The sequence below is a fragment of the Microtus pennsylvanicus genome, chromosome 13 (assembly GCF_037038515.1).
Source record: "Microtus pennsylvanicus isolate mMicPen1 chromosome 13, mMicPen1.hap1, whole genome shotgun sequence".
Taxonomy (NCBI): Eukaryota; Metazoa; Chordata; class Mammalia; order Rodentia; family Cricetidae; genus Microtus; species Microtus pennsylvanicus.
In genome coordinates this window covers 67,712,760-67,734,950 of record NC_134591.1, presented here as the reverse complement: position 1 = coordinate 67,734,950, position 22,191 = coordinate 67,712,760, and the positions used below count along the sequence as shown (strand labels likewise).

The following is a 22,191-nucleotide window of genomic DNA, read 5'->3' as shown; positions in this document are numbered from 1 at the left end:
CCATATTCTCTGTTCAAATAGTAAAATATAAACTCACGCAGTGCTTCTGGAGGCCTGTCTAGCAGCTTGGCGCTCTTTCCTTTTCTTGTCCGGTGGCTTAGCTAAGACAATTTCAATTTCTTCCCCTTCTATTTCTTTTCCATTCATTTCATCCATAGCCTAAATTACAAAAGTAAGTTTATTGTATAAGAAACAATATTTTAAAATGTAATATAAATAGGGAACTTGAGAGATGGCTCAGTGGGTAAGGTTTGAGAACTCTGGGCTAAATTTTAAGCACCAATATGGAATCTATATCACCAGTTCCAAACGATGTGGCATCCATCGTTTCCGTGGATGCTATGCATGTATGTCATGCAGAGACATACATGCAAGCAAAATACCTATACACTAAAAATGTTTTTAAATCTTCAAAAGGCATAAACTTATCACTGCCTCTACAAAACATTTTACTTAGTAAACATTTAACTTGCAAGAGTAGTCTAGCCAAAAATCTTTCTTTCATCTTATGCTTTACACATAAATTATTATTGAAAACAAAAAGCAATATTCTAATATTATATTTTAGGAGGTGAAAGAATCTGGAAAGATGGCTCAGCAGTAAAGAGTACTTGCTGCTCTTGCAGAGGACCCAGGTTTGATTGCCAGCACCTACATGGCAGCTCACAACCATCCCTAACTCCAGTTCCAGAGGATTTGATGCTCTCTTCTGAACTCTGAGGGCACCAGGTACACATGTAGAACATATACACACGCATAGATGAAACACCCATACACATAAAATAAACAAAAGGTTTTCTTTAAAAAAAAAACTTGCAATTACCCAAACTCCTTAATTCCAAATAATTCTTTTTTTCTTAATTGCTTATTTTTATTTTATTGTCATTGGTGTCTGGCCTGTATGAGGGTGTCAAAATTCCTTTAGCTGGAGTTACAGACAGCTGTGAGCTGTCATGTGGGTGCTGGAAATTGAACCTGAGTCCTCTGAAAGAACAGACAATATTCTTAATAGCTAAGCACCATCTCTCCAGCCCCCAAATAATTCATTCTTGAAGCAATTCACACCCAGGGAAAATACACAACAGAAAAAAACTAACTCTTCAGATCTCAATAAAGATGTGGTATTTAACATTCAAGTCTTGGACAGATGTTTCATGGATGGGAAATGAAAAGGTTATCTGTGAAATTTAGGAAGACACTAAGTCTAATTTTCCCTCACATCTAACACAGGACTTACTGTGCCTAAACCAAATGTAAGAGCCTTAAGCAACCACCAAGAAAGCAAAAACCACTGCTTGCTCTTTCTCTCTCTCCTTCCCTCTCCTTCTCCAAAACCATTGCTTCTTCTTTTCCCTCCCTCCCTCCCTCCTTCCCTCCCTCCCTCCCTCCCTCCCTCCCTCCCTCCCTCTCTCCACCCCCCTCCTCAGGGTTTCTACGTGCGGCTCCTGTCCTGGAACTCACTCTGTAATCCAGGATGGCCTTGAATTTAAAGGGATTTAATACTAGCCTACCCAGGCATGAGTCACCATCTCCATCTGCCATTTCGTTATTTAAAGAGTTTCTCTATCTAGCCTGGAACTATGTACACCAGGCTGGCCACGAACTCTACAGAAATTCACCTTCTTTTGACTATCAAATGCTCAGAAAACCACATTTATTTTTTAAAGTGCTGGATATCAAACCCAGAGCCTTGCACATGCTAGGCAGATTCTACCAATAAGCTACAGGACTGCTTCAATTAAAGCAATTTATTATCTTCCTGCTTCAGGGCTTGTAGCTAAGGAGTAAAACCCATGCCTAAATGTGAGTCTGATGTCCACCAGCACAGCACAAACACAAATAGTGTTAACGTCTATAAACAAGAGAACGAAATACCTATGTTCTATCTGCCCTGACCATCCAGAATTCTTCCCAGTTCCTAGATTAGAAATTTTTTAATCTCACAGGCTTCTTTAACGAATTATCCTACCAGGTCTTATATATATTTCGAGTTCTTGCAAATATTTCCTACTAACTCACCCAATTATTTAGCACCAAATCAAAAGCAATATTTATAAAGTATTATATAAATTTATCAAGCATGTTCTTTACCATAGAAATTTAAGAAGCCAAACATTAGAAAACTACTGCACACTAACTATGAATTTTATAATCAATTTTTCAACAGACTCCAGCAGAAAGCAAAGTGATTAATGCTATACTAGAACTAGAACTCAGAGACAGAGTTAAGGTCTAATGCTTGGGGTACGATGTTTGATCATCAGTACTATAAAAATAAGAAGAAAGCACACAAGCAAAGCCCTGTAGTAGTCAATGATTCTATAAGTCCTACTTCAAAGCAGCAGCCTAGGAGGAAAATGTTCAAATCAGAAACTAACAGCAAACTACTGTGCTATGTCAGCATATGTTAATCATCTGTCTAGAAAGAGGGAATCTCAACTGAGAAAATTTCTCACCAGATTAGCCTGTGGTTAAATCTGTGAAGTATTTTCCTATGAGATAGTCCAGTCCCCTGTGGAAGGTGCTACTCCTGGCCTGGTGGTCCTAGGTACTATAAGAAAGCAGCAAAGCAGGCTGCCAGGTGGTGGTGGCCCACACCTTTAATCTCAGTACTGGGGGGGCGGGCGGTGTAGAAGTAGGCAGATCCCTTTAAGTTGAACTCAAAGTCCAGCCTGGTTGACAGAGTGAGCTCCAGGACAACCCGAGGTACAGAGAGACCCTGTCTCAAAAACCAACAAAAAAGAAAGAAAAAGGAAAGAATAAAGAGAAAAGAGGGAGAGAAAGAAAAAAAAGAAAGAGCAGGCTGAGCAAGCCAATAAGCAGCAATCCTCCACTTGAGTTCCTGTCCCTGAATGATGAACTACAAGTTTAAAATGATATAATCCCTTTCTTCCCCAAGTTGCTTTTGGTCATGCTGTTATATCACAGCAACAGAAACCCTAACTAAGACAACCACCAACAGAGAATTTGGAAAAAAAACCAACAATGTTTGAGTTACTTAGTATTTTGGACCCATTTGCCTGATCATATTAAAACAAACAAACAATCAAAGAAAGAATACAGAAGAATTTTGATTTTCCTGCTTAAGGAAAGAGACGAGAATAAGAAAATGAAGGCTGGGGCTGGAGAGATGGCTCAGAGGTTGGGAGCACTGCCTGCTCTTCCAAAGGTCCTGAGTTCAATTCCCAGCAACCACATGGTGGCTCACAACCATCTGTAATGAGGTCTGGTGCCCTCTTCTGGCCTGCAGGCATACACGCAAAGCAGAGTATTGTATACATAATAAATAAATATTAAAAAAAAAAAAAAGAAAAAGAAAATGAAGGTTTCACCCATTAAGAGCTGGGGCTGTGGTGTATGCCTTTGATCCCAGCACTTGGGAGTGCAGAGGTAGGTGTGTACCCCTCCGTGAGTTCAAAGCTGATTTGTTCTAAATGGTGAGTTCCAGGTCTGCCAGGGCTACACAGAGAAACCCCATCTCAAAAAACAAAAATAAATACAACAGAAATGAAGAGTTAACTGATATTACACAGTATATCATACTTTTTGAGACAGGGTCTCTCTGTGTAGCTCTGGCTGTTCATGGAACTCGCTTCTGTAGACCAGGATGACTCAAACTCGGAGGTCCAACTACCTGTCTCCTGGGTGTTGGGATTAAAGTGTAACCACCTGGTTACACTATTAGTTATTTTTAAAAGTTCAAAGTTTGGCTAAATTGTGAAGACTATAACTAGGTGTGGCTCAGGGGAAAAGCACCTGCCTCACGTATGAGGCTCTGGGTTCAGACTGCAGTAACAAACACACAACCACTCAACATACAAACTCCAACATACAAACACCAACTTTATTTCCACTTTAAAAAGTTACTTTATGGGCTGTACAGCTGGCTCAGGTTAGGAGAATATAATGTTTTTCCAGAGGAACCAAGTTTGGTTCCCTCACTGGGTAGTTCACAACCACCTGTAACTCCAGCTCCAGTGAACTCAGCACCCTCTTCTGGACTTCTCTGAGCATCTGTATACTCACATTTGCACATGCCCTCAACACAAATATACCCTTATAAATTAATTAACTTAAAAAAAATCTTAGCCAGGCAGTGGTGGAGCATGTCTTTAATCCCAGCACTGGGGAGGCAGAGGCAGGTGGATCTCTGCGAGTTCAAGGACAGCCTGGTCTACAGAGCTAGTTCTAGAACAGTCAGAGCCACATAGAGAAACTTTGTGCCTTTGAAAAAAAAAAAAAGTAAGTATTTTATGTGTCTACCAATTTTGAAAACAAATAGTTAAAAAAGGAAGAAAAACCAAAACCAGCAAAGCTCCTACCTTGACAGCAGCTCCTCTGTCTTCAAAATGAACAAACGCATAATCTTTCAACTTCTTCACTCTCTCCAGTTTCCCAAATTCAGAAAATGACTTTTCTAATATTTCTTCAGTCACCGTAGTAGCCAAGTTTCTCACAAATAAAACTTTCACCTAACAGCAATAAATACACAAAATTGGCACTCCTAAATTTTAGTTTAAACCTTAAAATACTACTTCTGTATTCATGGCATAGGCTTTAGGCTTTTCAACTCTAAACTACCAAGTCTAAAAGTACAGTCATAGAAAGTCTGAGAAACATTAAGAAACGATTTTTGCATTAGCTACTATTTTACTAAGGCTTTTTAAAAAGCAACCAAGTTATACAAACTGTTGGCTCCTGCCTTCTCATCAAAATAGTCATCACTGAGCAAAATCTATTAGGCACCAACACATAATTATCATTACTAATTCGCAAATTTATCGTAATTTCTAAGTACCCCTCAAAACAAGTTTATCCATTTCACTCCTAAAGCTGTTGATATTCATTTAAAAACTGTACAAGCAAAGACTTACTTGGGCTGAGGAGAAAGAACAAAATCTAGAAACAAACTACAAAGCTTAAATTAAATCATTTAGAGTAGAGTAGCATTAATGGAGAGCATTAATGGAGAAAAAAAAGTCTATATTACACACCATATACCAAGATAAACAGATCAGAAGTGTAAAATAGTAATGTGGGGGTTGTATATCAGAGGAAATCAAGAGGGGATTGCTTTATAAAGTATTGGTGTCAGGGAAGGGGGAAATAATACAATCTCAAAAATTAAGTTTTAAAAGTCACATGGTGTGGAGCACCCTTTTATGACTTAAAAATCTAGAAGGCAAATGAAGGAATACTAACTACTGAGAACAGGGTTATACGGCAAAGCCATCATAAACAAAGTCAGAAGACAGATGATTAATATGGAAAAGAAATTTACAACTTACATCACAGAGACATCAAAGCATCAGAAAATAAGAAAAAGCTCAACAAATGAACAGAAAAATAAGTAAAATTCATGACATGATTGATATAGAAATACATGTTAACTCCTCATATATTAAACACTCAAACACAAAGTTAGTAAAAGAAACAAATCACCTACAGCACTAAACAAAAATATAAGTTTGATCATATACTATTTTGTCAGGTATGAGGGACACCTGCTACAGAGGAAAGCATGAGACTATCTTAATAATTGCATTTACCCTTTAGACTATAATTTTCCCCTAAGTATCTATCCTACAATATATTTGCCCTATATCAACACACACAGTACATTCTTACTATACTTATAACAGAAGATCAGAAACAATCCAATGTCTATCTACAGCTGAGTATACTATGGATATTAAAAACTTAAGACGCGCCTCGGGAGGCAGAGGCAGGCGGATCTCTGTGAGTTCCAGACCAACCTGGTCTACAAGAGCTAGTTCCAGGAAAGGCTTCAAAATTACAGAGAAATCCTGTGGGGGGAGGGGGGGGCACGCTATACGAGCTGATAAGGGTCAGGATATATGGGTGCTAAGAGACATTCTTTCCCTACTCATCACATCTCTGAAGGAGAGCTATAACTTGCAGTCAACAGATGAATAACCACCATGCTAATTTAACTAGCAGCATCATGTAACTTTTTAGTGTTACACATAATGTTGTATCTTCCCAGGGCTGATCACACAGAATGGTGAATAAAGCAAATATAGATTAATAAACACAAAAGGCTGCCTACAGCCACTCATTTGAGAATTAAATAAAATAACATATATTTTTATTTGCCTATACTTGTCTAAGTAAATGCTAGGAGAGTAATCTATCGATTATTAAAACTAGGTCCCTTATAAAAATCATAGCAGACATGATGGTAGGTGCGAACTTATTTATACTTTTCTGTGTGATTTTTTATTCTTGAATTAGGAAACTAATTCAAACAAAATAAAAAACTGAGCATACCCACTAAAACTGTTGCCTCAGATAAAGGGCTCTATGATTCAGAAAGATTTGAGCCCAGGCATAGTAGCACGTGTCTTAATCACATCACTTGCAGGGTGGGGACAATGCAGAGAGATGTGAGTTAATCTGTGTTTGAGGCCAGCCTGGTCTACTTGAGTTCTAGGACAGCCAAGGCTATGTAAAGAGACCCTATCTAAACAAACAAACAAAAAACAACAACAGATTTGGAAAGATTAGATTAATTCAAAGAGGAAAAATTTTTTCATACTTTTTAACCTCTCTACCTTTGCCTTTACATTTTCCATACTTTCAGACTGAGCTCTAGCCTCTAGACTAGACAGGCTTCCACTGGCTTTTGAAAAGAAAAAAAAAAGCTACTCCTTGGACTTGGACTGAAGTGTAACTAACTTAGTGGCAGAGTGCTTGCCTCACACTTAGGAAGCCACACGTATGAGGCTGTAGGTCTGGTCTGCAGCACAAAAACAAGCTTGGAATTGCACTTAAAAACTGTTCGAAAGAGTTCTAAAGTATATTTCATTTGTATAGATAGCACTTGCTAAGCACTGCGAAAATATAGTTTAAATACTAAATTAAACATATTCAGTAAGAAAAGGGTACCTGTAAGAGTTACATTTAGGTTTCAGTTGACTATAAAACTGACCCACCTTGCCAAAAAGGTTAAGTTGTGAGACTAGTGAGTAAAAGAGTAGAAGCTTTACCAAACACATAAGCTTTAAGTTAGAAAGAAAGCAAGATCTCGATTTGACTCAATTCCAAGTTAACAGAGGCTTCCTTACCACTCTGAAGCCTTTTCATTTTTCATGAATTTTGGGAGGTTTCTTTTGTTTAAGACAGGGTCTCAAAACTACCTATGTGGCCAACAACAGCCTAAGCTTCTTACCTTAATAGCTTTACCTACCAAGTATACTACTACCATACCCACTTTTATTTGGTATTGGGGGTGGAGCCCAGGGCTTCTAAACCCTATTTTGAACCAGAAAACAACAGTTATAAGGTTAAAATTTCACCATTTTCTGGTGGGGGTGGTGAGGTCGGAAGGTTTATTTTGAACTTCCAATTGGAAGTTTAGCAGGATTCAGTGTAAAGCAAAATTACTAGTTCTGTCTTGAGATCTCTGAAAAATTTTAGTATTCCAAATGCACGATACACCTTTTTTTAGACATTTTTATTTAAAAAAAAAAAACAGAAGAGGATTTGCTTTGTGTGTATAGGTAGTCAAAGCTACAGTGTAGTTTAAGACATTTATCCAGCCCAAATAAAACACAAGTCATCCAAGGTTCAGTAGTTAGCACAAAGCCACAATATACTAGAAGAAACAACGAAGACTGAAATTAAGCAAGAGGAAGTGAGGAAGGAAGGAAGGCAGGCAGGCAGGCGGATGGACATTTGACCGGACAACCAGGACTATTTTAGATTCCTACTCCATTTCCTGGATACTCATCTACTCAAGGAATGTAAGACAAAAAACAGGAAGCAGAACTCTTGAGAGCCTCTCTGGATCACCTCTGCTCAATCCCTCAACATTTTTTGCATACAAAGATACTATACCATACTAACAGAGACCAGAGTCTACAAACTAGACAGAGGGGAACATCTGCCTCTTTAAAATCTGGAATAACTGGGGGAGGGGGGGAAGCTCAAAACAAATAAACAAAAAATTCAGTCATGAATATCCAAACACAAATTTATAGTCATTAATAAAGTTGCTCCCGAGGAAAGAGCCATAACTGAAATACACAAACTCACTGCAAGCAGATGAATACCCTTCAGTCCCAAGAGTCATCCAAAAATTATAGTCTAAGAACCAGGACCCCCAAGCAAAGATCTGACAATGAGGAAATTGAGACTGGCTCTTTGTAGGATCTGTCGAGTCTATTTTGCCACGATCAGATATCAACAAGCATGTTTTGTCTTTTTTCATGGGGGGGGACTGGATATATTAAAATAAATTAACTATAAATATAAACAAGGCACAATTCACATTAATGTAACAAAAGTCATAGCGAGAGCTGGTTCGTGCCTATGTGTCTATACTACCAGCACTCAGAAGTCTGGGTAAGAGGACTGAGTTAGAAGCTGACCTGGGAGGGGCTGGAGTGATAGCTCAGTGGTTAAGAGCACTGGCTGCTCTTCCAGAGGACCCGGCAGCTCATGGCTGACTGTAATCCCAAATGCAGGGGATGTAACAAACACACACACACACACACACACACACACACACACACACACACACACACACACACACACGGCTGACTGTAACCCCCCAAATGCAGGGGATATAACACACACACACACACACACACACGCAGGCAAAATGCCAATGCACATAAGGAAAAAAAAAAAAGGCTGACCTGGGCTACACAGTGAGTTCCAGGTCAGTCTGAGCTAAATAGGGAAATTGTCCAAAAATGGAGAGAAAAAAATACTACTTTTGGCCAATGTATTGCTATTTTTCATGGTGCTAACATTAAATAAATGCTCAGTATATATAAAATACTTGTTTGAAGAAACTGGACTTCAGTTCTTTTGACATATCTGATCTGAAGGAAATTAACCAGAAGCTAAGACAGGCTTTGTCTTTGACAGACTTTTTGCTTTTCTAAACAATTAGAGTAAAGAGCAATTTGTATTTACTTTCACATGCACAAAGTTTGAGCTTTGACTATGAAACTAAAATGGTAACCTACTCCCAGCCCCAAGCAGCTGTATTTACCTTAGCCATGACTTCTGGATCTGGTTCTTCCACAGGGTCAGCCCATTCAACTGTAACTACATTTCCCCACACTTTTACTTTTCCACTCATCAGCCGGCGTCTGGCTTGTGCTGCTGACTTGTGATCCTCATATTCAAGGAAGCAGAACCCCCGATTCTTCTTTTTGTCATCGGGTTGATGATAGAGAATAACGTCCACCAAACCCTCTGTTAAACCAACAGCCAGATATATAAGCCAAAAGCATCCACCACACGTCTAGCGATTAGGCAGACCTAAATCCACTTGCCAATGAGCAAAAAAAAAAAAAAAATTGAAGCCTCACAGTAGTAAACATTAGATCAGCATTATTCAATGCAGGGTTCAGGACAGTATTACGTATTCTCTATTAATTTTATAGTTCTCAAAGTAGATTCAACTACTATGAAGTTTTGCAATTAATGATAAAACATGACTTCATAATTTATAAAGGCACTATCAGGACCTCAAGACTCCAATTACTCACATAAATGTAAGAGAACTAACTTTCAACAACTAATCAGACAAAAAGCAAACAAAACACAAGAAACTTTCCTTGTACCCAACCAAATAGCTACTATTTTTATCATGAAAAAAGATGATCAGCAATTATCTGTGTCTAGTCCCTCTAAGCTTAGTCCTTTCCTTTGCTGTCTAGGTCATATGAGCTAGCCAAGTACTTTATACACCCTTATAAACAAATGCTTCAAGTTTTTTCTAGTCTAGATTTCTCTGAGACCAAGGTGGATGAGCTGCTTAAAATGTCTTGGACAAATTTCACACCGAAAATCTATTTTCCCTACCTAATAAACGATCATCCATTATCAGCTAAGTCCTCAAGCCAGTCAAAAAATAATACTCACCCCCTTTATTTCATCTCTACGGTCCAAATCCATCACATTTATTTTCTCCCACCTCACTACTGCCCTGGTCCATGCTTCTCTCTAACATACTACTAATCCTGCTAAGCTCTAAGACCTTATCTACAGTACAATAGAAAAAGCACTCTGTAAAGATGAAACATCTGTTATTCCATGCATAATACCTCCAAACACCTTTTCATTCTGTATGCAATAAAATTCCATGCATAAGACTTTCAAATACCTTTTTATTATGTATACAATAAAATACAAACTTCTTACATGGTCTAATAGAATCCTGTCTACTTTATCTCACAGAATTGTGCTTTAAATTATCTTTAAACAATCATTAGCTTCCTATCAGTTACTTTAATAGAACAAGTTATTTCTTGAGTTTTATGGAAGGAGAGAAGGTTAGCATTCCCCTTGACAGGGACAGAAGTGACCCTTGGGACTAACAACATATATACAGTTTTTTAAAAAAAGTTATTTCTTGACTGTACTCTGTTCTTTGTAAGCAGTATACTTGAGTTTTCAGGTTTGATTGAAATAACATCTTATCAGAAATGCTAACCACGGAAACAGATATTAGATATTTTGTAGTTAAATACTCTGTATTTTCCCTTTCATAGTATTTTCCTACAATCTGGAAATATTTCTCTTTAATTTTTTGGTCTTAAGTCTTTTCCCAGACGCAGGCCCTATAAAGGCAAAGAACAGCAAAGAATAGCTTTCTTATTCACCACTGTATCCCAATGTTTAGCAGGTAGTTTAATAAGTACATGCTGGAGAAATAAGTAGAAGGACATGAACAGAAAGGAACTGCTATATAAATAGTCAATAAAGCAATTGACCAACACAAAATGAGCACTGGAAATCGAGGTTTCAGAGTGAGCAGAAGGTTTGAAGAAAAGATCCAGCTCTATTCTGGATAACTGAAGTCTGGCCTTAAATTGGCCATCTATATAGATTTTAAGAGTACTATGAGCAAATCAATTTAGGACAGAAGAGGGAGAATTGGCAACCTTCAGGTTAAAGAAAGGGTGAAATCAAGAGTATTGACAGCTTGAAGTAAAGGGAAAAGACAGTATGACTGGGTGACAAAAATATAAAGGAATATAGTTTTTATGAGACTATGAACTTAAATAGTTTTCACATCATAATCTAATATTATTTCTTCCTTTCTTTCTCTCATATGTGTAAGAGAGAGGATGGGGAGAGAGAAACAGAGCATGCCTGCGGGCATACCAGCAGATGCTCCTATGCCAGGATGCATCTGTGGAAGTCAAGAACAACTGTCATGAGTGGGTTCTCTCCTGTCAATTTGTGTAATCTGGAGACTGAATTCAAACCATAAGGCCTGTAGCAAGCACACCTTTACCAGATGAGCCATCTCACTGGTCCATCTCAACATTTAAAAGGTGAATGCAGACCAGGCATGGTGGCACACTTCTTGAATTCCACCATTCCAGAGGCAGAGGCAGAGATAGAGGCTGCTAAATCTCTGTAAATTCAAGGCCACCCATGTCTACATAGCCTGCTAAGGCTAGAGACTAGCTCAAAGATAGATAGATAGATAGATAGATAGATAGATAGATAGATAGATAGATAGATAGATAGATAGATAGATAGATAGATAGATAGATAGATAGATAGATAGAAAATGCTGCCTAAGGAAATGGCTCAGTAGGTTTGAGTACTTGCTGTGAAAGCAAGAGGACCTGAGTTCAAAACCCCAACACCCACATAACAAGTGAAATGGAATAGAAAATAAGATGAATCTTTTGTAATGAATCAAAATACAGTTTTACTCAATTCTTTCATATTATAAAGTCTTCTGTTTTGTTTCTAAGGTAGGGCTTCATATATCCCAGACTATCCTTGGGTTAGTTCTGTTGACAAACTCCTAACATCCAAGTTCGAGAAATACAAGCATGAACCCCTATGCATGACTGGTTATTTTTATTTAATTATGTGGATCTGTGATGTAAAATGTACTTCTCAACCAACTGCATGAATTGGAATCTTTTAAAAATTAAAAATAGGTCAACAGGAAGAAATGAGAAGTCTCTTCTCCCTAATACTACAACTACTGGAGGAAAAAGCTTTAACTTGAGGACTTAAGGCTATACCAAAAACCAAGCTTCGACAGAGACAAAATGAAAAGGAAATTAGATGAAATCATGAATACTTAGACACATTTAGTCCAACCATTATTAAAGCAGAAAGGAAGCAATTCGGATATGAGTCTTTCTTAGTTTACGGTATTATCTCCTTTGAGGGCAACACTTAATTTATAAATAATACAAGAGATTAACACAAACCAAATTCTATATTCATTTTTGTTTTACCTGTGACTTTACTGAACTCTTCCAGAATGTTTTCTTTAGTCTTATTCTTTGGAATGGATCCAACAAAAAGTCTGTTGTTTGCCACAGAAATGCACACTCCCAAGTGTTTACCAGGGCGAATCTCATAGCTGTCACACTGCAAAGAAGAAAAGAACCAGAGACCCCCAAACCACCCACAACTGAGGACAACTGATATTAATCTAAAGAGCCCCACAACTTAAGGTCAAATACTCACCAAGCTCCCTAAAACTTGCAGAGATATGAGTGTGTATTTTAAACTTGTTACAAACTCCAGTTACATCGTGGTTTTGTAACCTTTACTATTCATCCCTGTCAAAGGGGCTCAAGGATATTATTCATTTTAACATTGAATATTTTTCTTGGGGGGGGGGGTGAGACAGGGTTTCTCTATGTAGCTCTGGAAATCATTCTGTAGACCTAACTGCCTCTCTCTACCTCCCAAGTGCTGGGATTAAAGGCATGTACCACCACTAGACTGGCTACATATTTCAATTTTATCGACCTGAAAATTCTTTTCCAGAGAATCTCAGAAGGAATACCTAAAACTATTCAGAGTCCTTGAGGATAAAATTAGAATCAAATAAGCAATAGTCAAAGCAATAATATGTAAAAAGGAACAATTAGGTTTATTCAATGCTTAAAACACCCTTGAGTTTCACACTGTATACAAACCTCAATTCTAAATAGTTGTAAACTACCAAAATACTTTCAAAACTTTATGAATAAAAATATGTTTTATTTAAACTCACTATAGTGATGGATTTTTTTTTTTTTGGTTTTTCGAGACAGGGTTTCTCTGTGGTTTTGGTTCCTGTCCTGGAACTAGCTCTTGTAGACCAGGCTGGCCTCGAACTCACAGAGATCCGCCTGCCTCTGCCTCCCAAGTGCTGGGATTAAAGGCGTGCGCCACCACCACCCAGCCTTAGTGATGGATTCTTAAATAAATTTTAGTTTCTTATGTTTTAACATTACTTACCATTAGTTTACTAAAAAAGATGATTTCAAAGTCACCCACAAACTACCAAAAACGAGAAAATAATGACTTGAAATTGTCTTAATATTAAATAAACAAATTTAAAGAGAAAAATCTACCAGAAAAATTAAAACCCGGGCCAACCCAGGAAAGAACTAATTCAGACCTCACTAATGAAACCAAAGCATTTGATGGATAGGATACAGATGTGCTAAAAGGACAAGAACTGCTCTAGCCTTTAGCATATGCCCTCAGATGTCTGGAACACTGACACTGTTACTTTAACACACTGATAGAATCACCTTCATACAGTAAGAATACAAGTCACCTGCAAAACTAACTGCTGCTTTAATAAGCACAAATGGGAACAAGCCCTGGACAAAAAGAAAACAGTAAAAGGCTATTACACAGCAAAAGAGGACAGACTTAGAATACAATTTTTTAATGGTATAGCGGGATTGTGACACAAAACAGATTCACACTATTTCCTAAACCAAGTCCTAAAAAAGTCATTGTCATCTAGTTATGTTCTGCAGAACCATCTTAGCCTCCATTATACTAAGCGCCAAGCCTAAAGTCTGACAGCAAGAACTGACATTTTTATCTAAAAGAAAAATCTGAATTAGCTTTATACTAAATAAAAAAAACTGCTGAGTTTTTTTATTGCTAAGTTAACTAACCAATCTGTTAGTTAATTTAGAATATTAATCAGGAAGAATAAAGCAAAGATCACATACCAACTCAGTCAATATAAAGATATTAAAAGCAGAAACTAAAGAAAATGAAACCATGTTAACTGCATATGTTTTTGAACTGAAGTTTATTTTCTCAGACAGTAAGGACTTGGACAGTGGGTATTGATCACATACCAGCTTAACTGCTTCCTGGGCAGCTTCCTTCCCACAGAAGGTGATAAACGCATATCCTCTGTTCTGACCAGAAAGTGGATCCATCATGAGGCGTAGATCCCAGATAGGACCAGCCTTCTCAAAAAGGGGTACCAACTCATCCTCATATAAGTCTCTTGGGATTTTACCTACGAAGACCTGAAATAAAACTTCCTTGTTAGAACCCAACATAAGTATTTCATTTAGAGGCAGAGGCAGAATTTCTGTCTTTTGCTAGGGGATAAAAGCTAAAGTATTTAAGGTAGGAAAAGGATAATTTGAATCTGGCAGTCAGCTTAGAGTAAATATGGAACTTTTACTGTAACCTTGAAGTCAGGTAGGTGTGTTGGAACACTCCTTTAATCCCAGCACCAGAGAGGCAGAGGCAGGCGGATCTCTGTGAATTAGAGGTCAGCCTGGTCTACAAAGCAAGTTCCAGAATACCCAGCGCTGTTATACAGAAAAACCTTGTCTTGAAAAACGAAAATGAAAATTAAATAAAACAAACACAAAAAAGCCTTAAGGTTATCAACAGAAGTTAAGTGTATAAATAAAATGAAAACTGATAGTTGCAAAAATCTGTACTAATAACTTCAAAGATCTCTGTGAGTTACAGGCCAGCTTGGTCTATACAGTGAGATACTATTTAGAAGAAAGAATAAAGAAAAAGCTAGTCTGTACCTTCTAAAAATACAACACTCATTTTGTTTGTTTTTTGAAACAACATCATAACAGTCCAGGCTGTCCTGGAACTCCCTCTGCAGACCAGGCTGGCCTTGAACTCACAGAGACCCAACTACCTCTAATTTCCTTGCGCTGGGATTAAAGGCAACCGCCATCCCCCACTAACACTCATCATTTTCATAATAATTTAGTACGAAATTGACCAGGCTTTCATTGAGTTTTCTCAATACTAAAATCGTCATTATTTAAAAAGCAACCTTAATAGTTTCCAAAAAAAAATTCTTGTCTTTGGTCTATTCCTTTATAAAGCAAATTATTTGAAAATGAGGCATTATTATGTTGCCTAGGCCAGCCTCCAACTCCTGTGATTAAATAACCTTCTTCCTTCAGCCACCTTCCTAAGTACCTACCCTGTTTGGCAAGCACATTTAATTGTAAGGTAAGGAAAAAAATTCCTTTTTTACCATTTAAAGAAGTCAAAAAAAAAAAAAGGTCATGTTATTCTTTAATTATAACAAAGAAAAAATAAAATTACAAAGCTAAGTTATAAAATAACATTAAAGTAAAAATAAGTCATCATTTACACCAAATATTTGAAGTTTCTCAAACATCAACATTAAAACAAATTTTTTGGGGCTGGAGAGATGGCTCAGAGGTTAAGAGCATTGCCTGCTCTTCCAAAGGTCCTGAGTTCAATCCCCGGCAACCACATGGTGGCTCACAACCATCTGTAATGGGCTCTGGTGCCCTCTTCTGGCCTGCAGACATACAGACAGAATATTGTATACATAATAAATAAATAAATAAATATTAAAAAAAATAAAACAAATTTTTTGTTGTCCTTTTTTTTCCCAAGACAGGTTTCTCTGTGTAGCCCTGATTGTCCTGGAACTCTCTTTGTAGGCTAGGCTGGTTTCCAGCTTAGAGATCCACCTGCCTCTGCCTCCTGAGTACTGGATATTAGAGATGTGCATGACATACCCAGGTCAAAAACTATTTTTTGATGTAACATTTATAAGCCACAAATATGAAACAGTAAACTAATATTTATGAGAGGCATTTGCTATCTACAAACTCATCTACAGCAATACTTTAAATTCTGAACAATGACCAAAGCATAGATAACAAAGAAACAAGAGTACTCAGAAAGATGTGGAAAATATCACTGGGGCTGGGTAGATAGCTCAATGATAGTGTCTCCTTCAAACAAGAAAGGTCCTTGGTTCAATTCCTAGCACTGCAAGTAAGAAAGCAAAAATATTATTATTAATGGTCATGCCTGGTGGCACATCATTTATTCTTGCCTAGCCCTTAATCACTGCCCAGAGAGACCGTCTCTAATAAAAAACAAAACAACAACAAAAAAAAAACAACAACAAAAAATAAAACAGGATGGAGAGATGGCTCAGAGGTTAAGAGCATTGCCTGCTCTTCCAAAGGTCCTGAGTTCAATTCCCAACAACCACATGGTGGCTCACAACCATCTGTAATGAGGTCTGGTGCCCTCTTCTGGCCTGCAGGCATACAGACAGAATACTGTATTCATAATAAATAAATATTTTTTTTAAAAAAAAGGAAGGAAGGAAAAAAGAGCAGCCTAAAGGCTATAGCTGTCAATTTTAGTGAAGGGTGGTGGAAAGTCAGACAATAATGTCAAATTAAGTTAAACCATGCCTAGAAGTTTAAACCTTTTTCTAGATGTGTTGGGCAGAAAAAGAATGTGACTTACATTCTAAGGGAAGCATACTGATAACTGGGTAGAAAATTAAATGTATGAACAAGCTCACTCAGGGTTAACAGGACAATCCTGGCAAGCTATAACTGATGCTTAATCTAGTAATACATGACTGATTCGAATCTATACTTTTAGTTACTTGGAACAAGTAGTCTAATTAGTGAGCCAATTTCCTCATCTTGCAACCACACATTCAAGGTTCAACTTCTATGACACAGAAAATCCATATTAATTCTTTTCCTAAACAAGCTCTTATATGCTCACTACGTAGCTAAGGATGATCTAGAATTCTTGATTCTTCTACCTCCATCTCCAAAGTGCTGGGATCATATGCCTGTACCATCGTATCTGCCAACTAGAAATTCCTTTTCTGTTATATATCTATGAGTGTTTTGTCCACATGGATATCTGCTACTCAAAAAGCCCAAGAAAAGGCGTTTGATTCACTAGAACTGGAGTTACAATAAGCTTCCATGTCATTGGTGGGAGTCAAGTCTAGGTCTTCTCTCTACAAGAGCAGTTCTTTTTTTTTTTTTTTTTTTTTTTGGTTTTTCGAGACAGGGTTTCTCTGTGGCTTTGGAGCCTGTCCTGGAACTCACTCTGTAGACCAGGCTGGTCTCGAACTCACAGAGATCCGCCCGCCTCTGCCTCCCGAGTGCTGGGATTAAAGGCGTGCGCCACCATCGCCCGGCTACAAGAGCAGTTCTTATTCAGAGTCATCTCTCTAGTTCCTCTCTCCTCGGCCTGGCACTCCCTCTGTAGATCAGGCTGGCCTCAAACTCAAAAACAACAACAACAAAAAAAAACCAAAAAACCCACCAACAACAACAACAACAAAAAAAAGCGTGCCTCTGCCTCCCGAGTGCTGGAATTAAAGGTGTACACCATCACCACCACCACCATGCAGCCTTCTTCCTCTTTTTCAAGGCAGGATCTCATGTATATCAGGGACTAGTCCTCAACTCAATATGCAGAAAAAGACTTTGAACTTTTGAACCTTCTTTTTTTATCCTGGTGTTGTAATTACAAGCATGCACCACGTTTGCTTTATGCACTACTGTGCATTAAACACAAGGTCTCATGCACGCAGCCAAGCACTGCACCAACTGAGAGTTACATTCTCAACCTATAATCCATTTGAAGGAAGAGAGGATATTAGGAATTAAATGTAGAGCCTCACATATACTAGCCAAGTACCCTATAAGAACTGTATCTCTAACCCATGCTTAGAGCATTTTCTTTTTTATATAATTTAACTTTAGTTATTTGCATTGATGCCAGGGTGTCAGATCCCCTAGAACTAGAGTTACAGACAGCTGTGAGCTGTTGTGTGGGTGCTGAAATTTGAACCTGGGTCCTCTGGAAGAACAGTCACTGCTATTAACCACTGAGCCATTTCTCTAGCCCTTAGAGCATTTTAATGAGCTTATTTATATTTGTGGAGTTCAAAAATCATATTGACAGGAGGTTGGAAGTATAGCAAAAAGTAGGGAATGTGGTCTAATTAACATACACAGAACATGAAGGTCACTGCATCGGAGGGAATAGGTTCTAGAAAGTGAAAGCAAGTTTTGCTCTATCTTTCAATTATTATAATGAAATGATGTTTAATAATACTCTGAAATATATACAGCACAGCTACATCAGGTATTTATTTACATTACTTTTGTTAACATTTGTGCCATTATTTTTAGAACCAGGTAAGTTTGTTTCACTAATCTAAACTAAAATGAAAATGCATTATTTCAAAAGACACAATTTAGTAGTTGGTTAATAAATCAGACTACAGAAAAGGGTAAGAAAAGCAGGCAATTTACACTCTATTAGGAAAAGTTCAACCTGTGCTGGGCACGAGCCAACTCCCCAGTTCGAAGTTTACTACTGCAAAACATTTTCTCCCCATTCATAATGCAAGGCTTTCAAAGTCATATATTTGAAAGTCTCTTAAACCTACAAGCTCGGTAAAAACTTCATTAAGAAAAATGAAGAATGACCCACCATTTCTTTTGAATCTTTTTAAAAAACAACCAACTAATACAATGGCTATGGGCTGGGACCCTTTCACAGGGGTGGCATATCTGATAGCCTGCAGATCAGATTATTTACATTATGACTAAAGTCTTGATCCTCTGACCTGACCTCCCAAATATTCACCTTGGGCTTAGTCATGTGCCATCATAACCTACACTAATATTTGTATCTGTTTTCTTACAGCCATCATTAAAATTTCTTTGGTTTTAACTGACATCAGTGCTTCAGAATGGTCCAATATTAAAATTAAACTCATTAGATAACACTTTCTATAAGCTACTTCCAGAGGTATGTACTCATTAACAAACTGTTAAGCATTATCCTGAGAATGAGAAATGTGTAAGAATGATGGATGTTTCTGCTAGAGTTAAAGGGCATATAGTGCTCCTGAAGAGGACCCAAGTTCAATTCCAAGAACCAACTGCCTATAACTCCAGATCCTAGGGGTGTCTAATACCTAGGACCTCTACACACTGACACACACAAGTAGTACACAAAGACATAGGAAGAAACAAAAAAGGTGCTAGGTATGCCTTGAATCTCAGCACTCAGGAAGAGGAGGCAGATGACTCTCTCTGAGTTCAAGGCCAGCCTGGTCTACAGAGACCTATGGGTCTCTGCCTCCCACTGTGTATTGAGGTGTGGACGTTTTTCAGCAAGCCCAGCTTTCAGACTAATGCTGGCCTCAAGCATGTTACCCACTGAGAGACCCTGACTCAAAAATGTGAAAAGCAAGACTAAAGAGATGGCTCAGCGATTAACATTGGCTGTTTTTCCAGAGGACCCAGGTTTAATTCCCAGCATCCACATGGCAGCTCACAACTGTCTCTACACATATGTAAGCACTCTCATACACACAATAAACACATCTTTTTTAAAACATATGGTGGGAAGCAATTGAGAAAGCACCTAGCCTTAACCTCTGGCCTCAACAAGCACACTGAATGGTATAACACTAAGGACTACTTTCAAACTGTGCTGCTTGCCCTCTTGGAGGTGTTTCAGGAAACCTTAAAAACGAGGAAAATAAGAACCAGTTGAGGGCTGGAGAGATGCTCTTCCAGAAGTCCTGAGTTCAATTCCCAGCAACCATATGGTGGCTCACAGCCATCTGTAATGAGATCTGGTGCCCTCTTCTGGCCAGCAGGCATACAGAACACTGTATACATAATAAATAAATCTTAAAAAAAAAAAAAGAACCAGTTGATTCCATTTTTAGTCCAGTCATCTTGTAGATGTGTTTATAATAAAGAAAAAAAAACTGTTTTTGTTTTTCTAGACAGGGTTTCTCTATGGAGCTTCGGAGCCTGTCGTAGAACTCACTCTGTAGACCAGGCTGGCCTCGGACTCAGAGATCCGCCTGCTTCTGCCTCCTGAGTACTGGAATCTAAGGCATGCGCCAGCACTACTTGGCTTTAGTTTATTTCGGCAAGAAAATTCAAATGCTAAGAACAAACTCTAAGCCACAAACGCTGATGCAGTCTCAGCCACACAACAAATGTGAACACAGCCTGAGGTACATGAGACCCTTGCTTCAAACAAGCAAAGAAATATTAAAACTAACAGGGAAAAAAATACTACAAATTCAAAATAAGTGGGTCACAACCTCTCTCTCTGTGATGTTAGGACAGAACCTAAAGCCTTGAACATATAAAGGACTCTATCACTGACTATTATCTCCTCCCTCTCTCCATTTAGGTTTTTTTTTTTTTTTTTTTTTTTTTGGTTTTTCGAGACAGGGTTTCTCTGTAGCTTTGGAGCCTGTCCTGGAACTCCCTTGGTAGACCAGGCTGGCCTCGAACTCACAGAGATCCGCCTGTCTCTGCCTCCCAAGTGCTGGGATTACAGGAGTGCGCCACCACCGCCCGGCTCCATTTAGTTTTTTGTTTCTCGAAGCAGATCTACGTAGCCTGACTGGCCTCAAAACCCAAAGTGAGCTACTTTCCTCAAGAGCTGGGATTACAAATGTAAATTGCATCACTAACCACACCAGCCCTAACCCTTTTTTTCCTTCTATTTTGAGGTATGGTTTCGCTAACTGCCCAAACAGGCCTGGAACTTGAGGCTCTCCTGTCTCTAATTCCCAAGTAGCTATTAATGACAGGTCAAGAGAGAAAAAAAGACCAAAATATTACTTATTTGTATCCTATGTTTCATTGGTGATTCTTTCTATAAAGAACCTACATGGCTCAGAGTCCCAATTCCAACCTTACTGATAATCACATAATTTATTCTTTTATTATATTTATATTGGGGATAAGAGTATACACCAAGACACACGTGTTAATGTCAGAAGACAACTTGCAGGAGTTGGTTCTCTCCTTTCATCATGTGTCCTGGGGATCTAACTCAGGTCATTAGATGTGGCAATTAACACCTTAACCCACTGAGTCTTCTTACAAGCCACATTCTATGATTTAAAAACAGCCACAAACTAATAATACATAGATGGTTCTAGTGTTTCTAAACCGAAAAATGCTTAGAATCCCTTTTAATAGTAAACATTAAGAAACAGAATATTAACTATTATAACATGATAATGAATGTCAAAGAACAAAAGGCAATGACCATACTATACTAAGAGAACACAGACCTTAAAATTGATACTGTGAGCCAGGAGGTGGTGGTGCACACCTTTAATCCCAGCACTCAGGAGGCAGAGGCAGGCAGATCTGTGAGTTCAAGACCAGCCCGGTGTACAGAGTGAGTTTCAGGACAGACTCCAAAGCTACACAAAGAAACCCTGTCTCGAAAACCTGAGAAAAACCAAACAAACAAACAAATAAATGATACTGTGGCAGTGAAATGGCTCAGCCAGTAGAGGTACTTTCTACATAAGCCTAGTGACCTAAATCCAGTCCTTAAACCCACATCAGGGTAGAAAGAACCAACTCTACAAACTGTCCTCTAATCTCCACACATACATCTACACATCACACAAACACTTTTTTTTCTTTAAAGTAATGCTAACTACAGTCATCTTTGCTTATCCATTTACAAACAAAAAAATTATCTTTTCTTTAGGTCATCAAAGTTCTAGCTTTTGGTACTGGAGAGATGGCTCGGCGGTTAAGAGCATTGCCCGCTCTTCCAAAGGTTCTGAGTTCAATTCCAAGCAACCACATGGTAGCTCACAACTATCTGTAATGAGGTGCCCTCTTCTGGCCTGCAGGCATACATGCAGAGAAACGATTGTATACATAATAAACTTAATATATATATATGCTTTAGCTTTTATGACCATTCAATTTATAATAGCCTAAAGATGCCACTCTCTCCTTAAAAACTGTCCATATGGAAGGCTGAGTAAATTTTTAATTTCTTATGTCTCTAACAGACAACCTAAAACTTAACTCTAATGTCTAACAATGATACTCCCCAAATAATGAGCAGACACCATGATTATCTAAGAAGTTACCCTTATCCTCCTCACCCCTATCATGCTACTTAAGAAACTTCTACAAACAAGGGAATGTAGCACATGGCTGTAATCCCAGCCCCTGAGAGGCTAGACAGCAAGTTCAAGTCCAGCCTGGACTGTATGAGGTCCAGCAAATACCTCAGAGGGTTAAGTCACTTGTTAAACAAGCCTGATGATCTGAGTTCAGT

The 22,191-nt window shown here is 38.2% G+C and overlaps 1 protein-coding gene and 1 non-coding gene across 6 annotated transcripts in view; one reads left to right on the top strand and one right to left on the bottom strand.

Moving 5' to 3' along the window:
- The window catches only part of Hnrnpr (heterogeneous nuclear ribonucleoprotein R), a 34,679-nt gene that overhangs the window by 1,353 nt on the left and 11,135 nt on the right, over window positions 1-22,191 (bottom strand). For all 5 annotated transcript variants that reach the window (XM_075946583.1, XM_075946581.1, XM_075946579.1 and 2 more), the window contains 5 exons: window positions 14,115-14,291; window positions 12,252-12,387; window positions 9,026-9,231; window positions 4,323-4,472; window positions 38-159 (listed from right to left, as the gene is read on the bottom strand). In XM_075946583.1, the coding sequence (XP_075802698.1) occupies window positions 38-159; window positions 4,323-4,472; window positions 9,026-9,231; window positions 12,252-12,387; window positions 14,115-14,291 (791 nt within the window). The remainder of the gene's footprint in view (window positions 1-37; window positions 160-4,322; window positions 4,473-9,025; window positions 9,232-12,251; window positions 12,388-14,114; window positions 14,292-22,191) is intronic.
- On the top strand, window positions 10,292-10,414 carry LOC142834533 (U6atac minor spliceosomal RNA). Its single transcript, XR_012907624.1, has one exon. It is a non-coding gene; the product is annotated as a U6atac minor spliceosomal RNA (small nuclear RNA).